This window comes from Vulpes lagopus, chromosome 12 (genome assembly GCF_018345385.1).
Source record: "Vulpes lagopus strain Blue_001 chromosome 12, ASM1834538v1, whole genome shotgun sequence".
NCBI classification, from domain to species: domain Eukaryota; kingdom Metazoa; phylum Chordata; class Mammalia; order Carnivora; family Canidae; genus Vulpes; species Vulpes lagopus.
The window spans coordinates 37,012,718-37,024,910 of NC_054835.1; the positions used below are offsets into that span (position 1 = coordinate 37,012,718).

Below are 12,193 nucleotides of genomic sequence, written 5' to 3' on the forward strand. Positions count from 1 at the left end.
CTCCTACCTACCTTCTTGCTTTCCTCAAGATCTACATTGCTTTTAGAATAGGTCTTTTTGGGATCCCTGGGTGGTGCAGCGGTTTGGCGCCTGCCTTTGGCCCAGGGCGTGATCCTGGAGACCCGGGATCGAATCCCACGTCGGGCTCCCGGTGCATGGAGCCTGCTTCTCCCTCTGTCTATGTCTCTGCCTCTCTCTCTCTCTCTCTCTCTCTCTCTGTGACTATCATAAATAAATAAAAATTAAAAAAAAAAAAAGAGTAGGTCTTTTTCAAGGTATTCTCCTCTGGTGTCTTATACGCCCAATATCAAGTGACTTTACATATATCCCCAAAAAGGGGATCCCTGGGTGGCGCAGCGGTTTGGCGCCTGCCTTTGGCCCAGGGCGCGATCCTGGAGACCCGGGATCGAATCCCACGTCGGGCTCCCGGTGCATGGAGCCTGCTTCTCCCTCCGCCTGTGTCTCTGCCTCTCTCTCTCTCTCTCTATGACTATCATAAATAAAAAATAAAAAAAAATAAAAATAAATAAAAAAAAATAAAAAAAAAAACATATATCCCCAAAAAGTACTCATAATCTTAGGAACATTTCCAGGCACATAGGGAGCAGTACCCCCAGTGACCATCTGCTAAGCCAGGCAAATCCAAGACAACTTTGCCAATCTTCTTGCCATTCAGAAATACCAAGTCGTATATAAAACTTTTTATAAAATTATTTTCTCTATAATATAAGAATGTATGAAGAATATTGATGTCAATATACTTTTCATTTCTGGGGTGCCTGGGTGGTTCAGTTAGTTAGGTGTCTGCCTTCAGCTCAGATCATGATCCCAGGGTGCTGGGATGGAGCCCCACATCCAGCTCCCTGCTCAACAGGGAGTCTGTTTCTCCCTCTCCCTCTGCCACTCCCCTTGCTTGTGCTTTCTCTCTCTGTCTCTCAAATAAATAAATTTTATAATTTATATATATATACAATTTTATATATATTATTATAATATATTTTTTCATTTCTAGTTTTGTCAAAATCTTCGGGTAATTAATCAATGCCATTATAACTAAAAATACTTTAATATATCCTCTGGTAAAACCATTTTCACTCTTCAGGGACTGATATTTCTCTATTATTTCATGTCCTGGTATCCCCGAAAATACATTATTTATCTTTCCAGTAGTTAGTATTTTTCTCCCAATGTGTTTTTCTTCCAAACGCATTCTTAACTCCATGGTTTCCAGTGTCTTGTTTGCTGCCCTCTGTTGTCTACTGCATATACAATTACCTTCCTAAAAGAAAACATAACTGATTTTATATGTTTAACATTTTTACTTCTGTTCGCAATAGCTGCATCTTAATTAATAGATCTGTCCCACCTTGGTTTTTGTGCACTATAAGATTTCTACTAAAGTTCCTTCCCAGGGCAGCCCTGGTGACGCAGTGGTTTAGCGCCGCCTGCAGCCTGGGGTGTGATCCTGGACACCCGGGATCGAGTCCCACGTCGGGCTCCCTGCATGAAGCCTGCTTCTCCCTCTGCCTGTGTCTCTGCCTCTCTCTGTGTCTCTATGAATAAATAAATAAAATCTTTTTTTTAAAAAGTTCCTTCCCAGATACACAGGCACTTTGTTCTCTTGTGCCTTTATTATTTGAATTGCTGATAAGTAAGGTACAAGTTTTTTAGAAAGCAAACAGAGCCAGTGCCTCTGTCTACCCACACTGCCCACTTGCCTTCCCCCATCTATTCCCATCCTCAGTGACCAGCACTATCACTCCTCATGCATGGGAAGGTCAAAACAAATGAAAGGAAAGGTAGAAACTGGTACAAATAGGGTCCCCAAAAGTTACTTGAAGTTTAATTAGAACCCAGGACTCCTGACTCCCATCAATAAGAATCCCATTTTGGTAGGTGCTTAGCTGACATCTCTCACACACAGCATCCTGAGGAACAGGAGCACTGCCACCTCATCCCTGGTCTAGTGGGCATTTGCTCTCCTGCCATTCAAATCCCCAGATCCTCTCCCACTTTGTGCTCTAGTTAGTGTTTAACCTTTCCGGGAGAAGAAGATCAATACAGATTCTTCACTGCTAAGAATCGATGGCTGTCCGGTGGCATCACTGCCATCCAGTCTTGCTGAGAAGCCCAGTAAATCTCTCCGGCTGCTTCAAAAGCTTGGTTTGTCGTCTTCAGTTGCTTTCATTTTTAATGCAGATCACTTTGGTTTCTGTCCCCCTGGGGGCTTGCAGATAAATCTTGGCAAGCGTGTTCAGGTCTACAAATGAGATGCTGGAAAAGGGCCAGCCCACCCAGAATTTAGTTGTAATGGATGAGACACCCCCTTGGTTCCACTTAAAGACTGGGCTGTTCGTAAGCATATTTATTGGGGGATTACCTCATATAGTACCTGGGTGGGAAGTGCCCAGAATGAAGTTCCTGTGTAACAGAAGAGACCAACATGTGAGATTGTGATGCAGATACATGCTGGCTGACTCAGCCTCTCGGTAAATAGGCAGAAGTCAGAGACTTCTCCCATTCCTTCAAATGCATTTTGAAGAGAAGTGCTGGATAGTTTAGATGCTCTGAATCAAGAAAATCTGGCAGGAAATCTCTGCACTGCTTACTTACAAACCAAGTAAAAAATTACCTGTTTTTCTTTTATTAATAAATGAATGTATTTATCATATTATTGAATAGCATCTGACTAAGGATGATCTGTAAATATTTAATGTTAGTTAATGATCTCCTTTTCCCACAGTCCTTTGCTCATGCTGAGTGTTTAGCTGTATCTCATCACAACCCCGCTGAATCCTAGGTTTCCTAGGGGCAATATTAGAACCCTGGTTTCCATTTACAGCAAAAATGTGGGCTCCCTGGAAAAAAGACAGAGTCCTTTTAACTTTGATTTCTCCTTTCTTTGATCAGTGGACTACACCAATTATTACCAGGGCCTATGGGATTGCCATGGTGACCAGCCAGATGAACTGTCCTTCCAACGGGGTGACCTCATCCGCATTCTGAGCAAGGTAAGGACGTAGAATGTGGAGCTTGAATCAAAAGTCGATTTTTGGGGATCCCTGGGTGGCGCAGCGGTTTGGCGCCTGCCTTTGGCCCGGGGCGCAATCCTGGAGACCCGGGATCGAATCCCACGTCGGGCTCCCGGTGCATGGAGCCTGCTTCTCCCTCTGCCTATGTCTCTGCTTCTCTCTCTCTCTCACTGTGTGCCTATCATAAATAAATAAAATTAAAAAAAAAAAAAAAGTCGATTTTTGTGGGGGGCCTGGGTGGCTCAGTCAGTCAAGCATCTGACTCTTGATTTCAGCTCAGGTCATGACCTCACAGTTGTAAGATGGAGCCCCTCCATACTGGGTGTGGAGCCTGCTTAAGATTCTCTCTCTCCCTCTTTCCTCTAAAAATTTATTTTTTCACTTTCAGTGATGTAGTCACCATAACCAAAATTATTCCATGTCATACATTTCTCTTGTGTGTATTACATGGCTCCCTCACACATAGAGTAAATTCCCATTGATTTTTAATCATTAAGGAAAATTTTAATTGAAAATTCAGATTCAGGAACTAATTTTCAAATTTAAAAATGCAACAAAGTAGATATAACACTAAAACTATGCCAATCAAATTATTCTTTTTAGGGTCTTGTAGTGCTTAAAAGGTCATCATTATGTACATAATTTATTACTGTGTAATTCTCTTGAAAACACTCTGGCTTGGTAAACCACCTTCTTATGTCATTTACAGATAAACAAGACTATAATATAATTATGATGGGGTAGGGGGTACAGACAGAGCTAATTGGTTCAATTGGTTTGAGCAAGTGCTGATAAGACCAAGATAGTGAATCCAACTCCACGAGAGCCAGCTAACTTTATTCTCTTCCTCAGTCATAAAGCTAATCCCTAGCGCCAACTAACCATCTCACAAATAGTGTTGTTGATTATAAAAGAATTGAGAAAAAAATAAAAGGATAGATTATTGCCTATCCATCACTAATGTGAAGAAGATTCAGAAATTACAGGCTACCGTTTGAGGGATCAATAGCATCATCCTTTGTAAAGAAAGATTATACATATTCTATATAGGTGGGCTTAGGAAATAGGTTCTGTCCCTGAAGTAATGTATGAAAAAGTTCTTTCTCTATGAGGTCAATCTCTACAAACACATTTTTTAAATAGGCACTATTTGCTCTTTAATTAATGAGTATGTGGATTCCATAAAGGCAAATTGAAAACCCATTCTGTTATTAACTCATCATTTGCTATTTATTTTTATTCTGTCAATGGCCAAGGGTTTGTCTCAATTTGAAAGATACCATAAGATCCTTAGGAAAAAGACCAGGGCCAACCTTAGGTAACTTTCAGTAGTTGCAACAAGTCCCCATGCAAGTGAGGCCCAAATTCAGACCCAACCTTTTACAAAAGAGTAGGAAGCCTGCAAACCTGGCTGAGATCACAGTCTTCTAGTAATTTCTTTCAGAGTCCTAATTTAGCTCTATCCTAGTGCCATTCTGGTGCAGCTCCAATACACCAAGAATAAATTGGAAGCAAAGAAGGGAGTGGACATTGGCCTGATTGGTATTTCAAATGCCCGAAAGCAAGGTTTGCCTTGTAATAGAATTTGTGTACATTACCACGCTGGCATTACAGGGGTAATCGAGTTATCCACTCAGGTGTGACCAGGCCTCTGTTTGCCCAGAGCCCGCAGGTGAACAAATTAACTGTTTACATTGTCTGAGGTGCCTGCAGCAGGAGGAGGGGGCAGAACAGAGCCAGACTGTCTGCTGGCCTTCTCTCTCGGTCATGATTATTTTGTTTGTTTTGCATGTCTTTTGCCTTTGTTAATGGCTTCTCACTAGGGGTCCTTTTTCTCCATTTAGAAGGGGCTGTGTGGTGACTTGCCCTGCAGTACAGAGCTATCTGCAGTTACCCTGGCTGTTGTATTTTTAAGAGATACCAAAGAACATGGAGAGCCTCCCCTACCCATCTTTTTTAACCAATCCTCCTTCCCTTACTGAAAGCTAATATATCAAACTTTGATGCAGGGAGAACACCTTGCTGCTTCGGTTTGGTCTGGTTTCTTTCTCCATATTTTGGAAGGCCTTAAGTCTATTTTCATCCTTTCCCGATGTAGTAGTGCATTTCTCCCCCCAAAAGCTACACCAGCTGCCTCCCTTCTGCACGCTGTTAATCCCTGCATGTCAGAGGAGGAAATGAGAGGCTGGAAGCTCAACTGGAGTTTCCCTCATAAAGCTTCATTCCAGTTAACGTTGGCTTGGGGAGCATTTTGGATTGGATTTACCTTTATTATATCACCTAACTCAATAACAGTCCTTGAACAGGAAGGAACCTTAAAAGGCCACCCAATCCATTCCCTTGCCTCTAAGAAACACAAATGAAACAATTCAGACAGATAAGAAAAGGAGATCCCTCTATCATTAGCAGTTTGTCTACTCAGACATTCAGCAACTCCGAATCTCTGGAATTTGTTCTCACATGAATCCTAAATGCATTCCAGTTTAGCCCCAACTGGCTTCCTTTGGGAGAGTCAGTTACACTCTGCAACCTGCCTCTTGCATGTAGAGGAAAAGAACTGACCCAAGTGGAAGTTAGTCCAAAAAAATGGTATCTAGAAATCTCCATTTTACTTTTCTCTCTGACCAGTAAAACCTTTGTCAGACAAGAAAGGCCTACTGGTTTAAGAACCTGGAGAAGTCTATTTCTACCAAGAAAGCCAAGACAAGATGCAGCTGGGTACATACCTGGATCAGTTTCCTTCCCCGTAAAATGAGGGAGTTGTGTTGGATAGCCTCTAAAGTTCCTTCCACCCTTAGGATTCCTATCCTAAACACAATGAGTTTGACACCACATCATTGCTAAAGAAATTCCACACGAAAATGTGTTTAGCTTTAATTATTTATTCAGATTAAACAAATTTAGGGGCAGCTGGGTGGCTCAGTCAGCTAAGCATCTGCCTTCAGCTCAGGTCATGATCCCAGGATCCTGGGATCCAGCCCCACTTTTGGCTCCCTGCTCCATGGGGAGTCTGCTCCTCCCTCTTCTTCTGCCTTCCCCTGCTTGTGTGTGCTCTCTCTCTCTCACTCACTCAAATAAATAAATAAAATATTTTTAAAAAAAGATTAAACAAATTTAAAAATTTCTGTTATAACTTGTTTTGGGCCCTCATAAATGCCCAGGTTTTCCCCTCTTCTTTGTATGATAAAAGAAATACGGGATCCCTGGGTGGCACAGCGGTTTGGCGCCTGCCTTTGGCCCAGGGCGCAATCCTGGAGATCCGGGATCGAATCCCACGTCAGGCTCCCAGTGCGTGGAGCCTGCTTCTCCCTCTGCCTGTGTCTCTGCCTCTCTCTCTCACTGTGTTCCTATCATAAATAAATAAAAATAATTAAAAAATAAAAAAATAAAAAAAGATAAAAGAAATACTGGGGGAGTGGGCAGGTTAAGAACAGGAAATAGCCCCTGGATGGGGAAGTGAGGTGGGGGGGGGGCTTTATTCCTGGGCTCCTGCTGCTCCCTGTTGTTTCTGAATAGTTGCCCAAATATGATCCAACCTTGAATCTTAGAATCCTAAGTAGAGGAGAATCTGTTAGGGCCTTGGGCCTAGGCCCTTTGGGCAAGAATGATCCCAGAAAGAGAGCTATTTGTCCATTTCATGATTTTATTTTATTTTATTTTACTTTATTTTTTAGAGAGCTAATGTGAGTGGGGGTAGAAGGAGGGGGGCAGAGGGAGCTAGAATGTTAAGCCTGCCATGGGGCTCAATCTCAGGACTCAGAAACCAAGAGTCTGAGTCACCCAGGTGTCCCTATTTATCCTTTTTAAAATAAATTTTCCAGAGAGGATGATTGGCTGGGCAAGAAAGATACACCCAAGAGATAACCAAATAACCATCACCTGTCCTATTCTTAAGGAAGCGGATCAGTAACAGATGAGTTACTTATGTGACCCTGAGCAAAGTCACTTAATCCTGCTAATCTTCTATTTTCTCATCTGTAAAAATTGGGATAACTTCTATTCATAGAGGTTATGATGCTTGCATTAGAGAATTCATGTAAAGAAGTATCTGGCATCTAGGGAATGGTAACTATTATTATATTCCTCTCTTTTACACTAACAATAAAGTAAACCCTTGGGGTCAATGCTGGGTACATACCAAGAGTTCAACAAACTATTGGTAAAGTGAGAGAGGAAAAGCAGGTAGCCTGTCCTGCCAAGAACTCTTCACAGAGACACTCAAAAGCACAAAAGCTTCTTACTTGGCAATAGAAAACCATCCAGTGAAGAGGCTTACATGGAAATCCATCTAGCCTTTCCTGGTCTGAGAGATTTTGTCACTGACAAAACTGATGGATCGTTCAGGCTTCTCGTTTGATGAGAGGCCGGAGCCCCGTATCCAAGCTCTGAAACGGTAACCAACGGGCGCAGTCAGCAGGACCCCTGCTGACCTCCCCTAACACATCCATGCATTCCCGGGCCCCATGCAGTTTCATGCCCACTTAATTCACTGAGTTCCAATTTGGGTCTTAAAATATATTAAAGGGAGATTTTAATAACGAAGCAGATCTGTGCATCTAGCGGATGTTCCTGCGTTCCTTTCGGGGCCCTGATATTTCTGAACAGCTTTTTCTGGTACAGGAACTGAGCTCCGCTTCCCCCCACCCGCACCCCACCCGCAAGCAGGGACGCAGCTCAGGCCACAGCGGGGTGTTTAGCGCTCTTCAGTGGCTCCAGATTGTGGTGGCGCTTGTGCAGGTCTCCTCATACGTAACCGATGGCTCCTGAGAGCCTGCCTCCCGTAAATTACTTCCCACGATGCCTGCGACCACCACAGAATTCAAGTTTGAATAGAGCAGGAAAAAGGTGTTTGAAAGGCCTGTTCACTCAGCTGCATTTTAATTTCCTTTTCAATCTTGTCCCAATTAATTTCACAGAATTAATCTCACAGAAGCAAACTCGGCAGCATTGAGGCTGTGGTTTTAGTGTGGCGGTTGCTCTGCCTGAACATGAAATAGGAGCTAATATAAAAATCCATCTGCTGTGTTTGAAATACACGCCGGCTGCTGCTCAGTCCTGTCTGACATTCCAAACATCAACAGCGGGGGAAAGTGATTTGGGGGTTAGTGGCCATCAGTACTTGGCAGGGGTTCAACAACAGGTGTACTCCAAAAATCCATTCAGCCTGGGCACCAGGCATGACAGGGCAGGTGCTGAAGCACCCTCCGTGCAGTAGCGCTGTTCCCTGGCTTAGTTTCTTTTATCTGTGGAGCGTGAGGCCCCTTCTGTGGACCAGCACTGTTGTGGGCTTTTATTTTTAAGCGAGAGAAAGGGAGGAAAGAAGCCTCTATTTGGATAAGATGAGTCATAAGTTCCAACTTTCAGAGAAGTGACTCTCTTCCTGGCTCCAAGGTCTCTCACTAGGGAACCTTTAATAAAAGTGTTTGTTCCACTATGTGTGAGAACTTCAATAAATGCCTATTTAAAAATTAAGCCTTGTGTTCCAGAAGCAATTCATTGTGGCAATGTGAGCTGTCCAGCAGATGAGACAAATTAAAGAGAAAGAAAAACTCTCAATTGACTAGAAAGGAGACGAGGTCCCCAAATGAGGTCTTCTATTTAGGGTAAACTGAGTCAGAAAGCTACAGCTCTTGGGCTTATGTTGTATACCTCATGAGTTGGTCTTAGGCTTCTCCAAGATTTGCCCTGCTACCTAAGCCCATGGAGATTACCCTCGGAGCAATCAGCTGGGCACCACAGAAGGTTTATACTTATATGGTGTTCCCATGGACCAAACATACCAGCCTTTGGTTGTCTTCTCTACTGGTGTAGTTAACATGGAAACAGAGATGTATAGGCAAAGTCCAGTTTAACATCAAACATGTGATGTTGTCAGATAACTTTGGGCTTCATGAGGATGAGGATAGACCAACTTTGTCACCCTGAGTGACAATGAGCTTCCAGTATGGTTGAAACCACTTAAAATTAGGCTGGACCCTAGCTCCAAACCCAATTCCTTGTTATCTAAAGGTAGCAGGCCTGTTGCCAGCACACCTGGAGTGTGTTAACACAGCACCATGTTCTCCACCTACTCCCTCCAAGGCCTACTTAAAGAATGTAGACCTTTCCCCTCCCTTGACCTCATTACCTCCAAAAGAGATTTGTATGTTGTAAAAATCATCCAAATGCAGCAGTACTTTCTCTTCTAAGTGTGTTTAGTTGAATGTGACAACAAGCCTCATAAAAACAGATAAGTTAATTCCTTCAATTGCTTTAAATGAAAGATTGGGTTGGGTTTGGATTTTTTTTTTTTTTTTTTTTTTTTTTGGTTTTTTTGGTTTTTTAATTTCAGGGCTCTGAGGGAAAGGAGGTGTTTGGTGACATCTAGTGTCCATTTAGGACTTCCTCAGGCACCATTACCCTCAGCTTGGCTGCATGGGGGGATGGGCAGGGTTATTTGGGAGGTAATTCAGGGGAGTAAGTGGGGAGAATATAGGCCTGGGGCGCAGGCTGCCCAAACAGTGTGATGAAACTGATCAATGCCTGTCAAAGAGCAATTATTCACCTCTGACCTAACCAAAGGGGGCGAGTGAGAGGATACCATCGGAAAATATCTTTTCTTATTTATGGTGATATGAAAGAAAAGCAGAACCTGTCCCCACCACCCCATTTCATGTTAACAAGCAGGTCAACACTGTGCTGTGATGACGAAGATGATGATGATGATGGTGTTTTCTCTCATTAATAACCCCAATGGGAGTCTATAGAGTTAGGAGGATGGGAATGGGATTTGGGGTCAGCTGGAAGGCAACGGTCATACACCGGTCAAATTCAGTAGAGGCCATTCCTTTCCCCCAGACAGGAACCAATCGTCTAGAACAAACCCTGGCAGCCTCATTCCTTCCAGGTAATTTTTATAAATGAGGGGACACCCATTCCAAGAGAGGACAAAAGGGAGAGGATGCTTGTGTGTGTGGGTGCATGTGTGTGTGCATATGCATGCATATAAACCTGCTAACAAGAGCCCCAATTGCCTATCAACCCTATCCTCCAAACTCCTGCCATTTTTTATAAAAGCCACTTTTAAAAAGAGAGAAAAACTGGCATTCTCCACTTTACTCCACTTTTAAACTGTTGTCCTAGTTAGGAGCCTTCACTTTTTGCACACACACACACACGCACACACACACACACACACACACACACCTTTCAGTCAGGTGGCAAGTCCCAGATCAGATAATTAACTATGAGGCCTGGACAGAATTGTTTACCTAGAACCATATAAGCCATGGCAGGGTTAGGTTAATGCTTAGAATCGCCCGATGCTTTACAAACTCCAGTGTAAAAAAAATTCCAGCCATTTATTTTGCGGTGAATTTATAACAAATGCTGTTAAAGGCTTCATCTTTTGACAGAGGTAATAATAAATTCACTGTTAAAGACGGTAGTTTAATTCCTTATACCTCCAATACTGCACAGAATAAACCATATTCATCACTGAGTAATTTTTTACCACATAAATCTTTAAAACTAACCGGTGAAGGCTGTTGAGACTGAAATATTGTGAATTTATTAGATATGCCCATGTAGTATTGGATTCAGAGGTTTCCATTCGAATATATTATGGGGAAAATTTGTGTCTTTAACTGTGACATTCCCTCCATTTCCCACTGCCAGTATTATAACAAGCAGCTCCTCCAGAGTCAACTGCACGTTTATTAGACAGAGATTTAGTAATAAACTCCTCACTAATCTGCCAAAGAGGCTGGATGACATTTCGGTGAGATGCTCTATTTAAAAGGAGTCACAAAAGCTTTGTTTCTGTGTAATTATTTTCTCAAAAGGAGCTCAGCCTCCCCAAACCTCTGTCTGCCAGCATTTCTTGATAGTGTATGGGTCCAGCTCTCCAACCAAACTAGCAAAATATTAAAAGCAAATTATAACCTCATTGCAAACATACAGGGGAGTAACTTCCATGCAGTTTATAGGATTAGTTGGCAGGGTGGGGTGGGGGGAGGCTTGGGGTAATTGGTTAGAACACAGAAAAGCTGGAATTAGCAGACATTGCCAGACGTATGGTATTTAAGGGCTAATAAAAAGATTATATTGATTCTCAAACCAGAAATAATAGACAATGGTTTCAGGAAACTTGCTATTTAAAAACTTTCATCTTGACATATGACACATTAAAGATACAATTAGATCCTCAAATCTGAACAAAAATCCTTTACCCTACCATATTAATTTTGAGCGAAAATCTGTGCCTGTTAGATGAGAATATTCTGAACCTTTCTCATGATTTGCTGGTGAAGTGACATTTAAACTAACCAATTGATTATATCAAACTGTAATACCCTCTCTAGTTTCATTAAGGAAATATTAATATTGCCAGAATGAAAAATATTTTTTCTTTTAGATGCAGAAATGTCCATCATTTTTTTAGCGAAGAGCTTCGGCAGTTTCTCTGTTCCCACTAATATTCTGCATTTGGGAAGAGTTCCAGATACTAAAACTTCCAAGGAGCATTGTGAACTTTAAGATTGTTTTTTAATAAAATCAAATCAAATAGGTTTTTAGCTGTTAAACAAAGGAGAAAAATCTCTTGGCGGTGCAAGACTGCAGCCCATCAGAATAATTGTTAAAAGACAGAACCCGGCTAGAAAGATAAGCATAATACCAGCAATTAATATTCAGCATTTCACATTATAGTCAAGAGGATGTGTTTTTCTTTGTGATGTGGCTCATAAGCTAAGAGTGTTGGGAGCCAGAGTCTGAGCTCTGTCTTCTTTTTGTGCGTGAGGATTAGGGAGAAAAAAACAGCAACAACAATCCTGCTCCATCTGTAAATGAACAAACATCTTGATTTTATAGCTATTTGCTTTGTAAAACTGAGGAATGAAACAAAAATTACTGGATGCCTAAGTAACACTTTAATTCCGAATTCATTTACGCTGTAGCTATGTAGTTGTCACAAACCATAATGCAGTATTTAATTAAAATAACACAAGTGCATCTAGATATGTCCTGGGGTAGCTATCACCAAATTATAGTCTATGCCATCCGTATTTTATTTATGAAATGGCAGATTCTAAGGTGCAACTAGGCTGATACAACAGCATAAACATTTTAAACCTGCATTTTTATAAAGGTTCTTTTTTTTTTTTCCTGCTGTGTCTTTAAAT

At 41.9% G+C, this 12,193-nt stretch overlaps 1 protein-coding gene across 1 annotated transcript in view; it reads left to right on the plus strand.

Moving 5' to 3' along the window:
* SKAP1 (src kinase associated phosphoprotein 1) overlaps nucleotides 1-12,193 on the plus strand; it is a 285,276-nt gene that overhangs the window by 259,364 nt on the left and 13,719 nt on the right. The window contains exon 11 of the mRNA XM_041727103.1: nucleotides 2,911-3,011. Coding sequence (XP_041583037.1) covers nucleotides 2,911-3,011 — 101 coding nt within the window. The remainder of the gene's footprint in view (nucleotides 1-2,910; nucleotides 3,012-12,193) is intronic.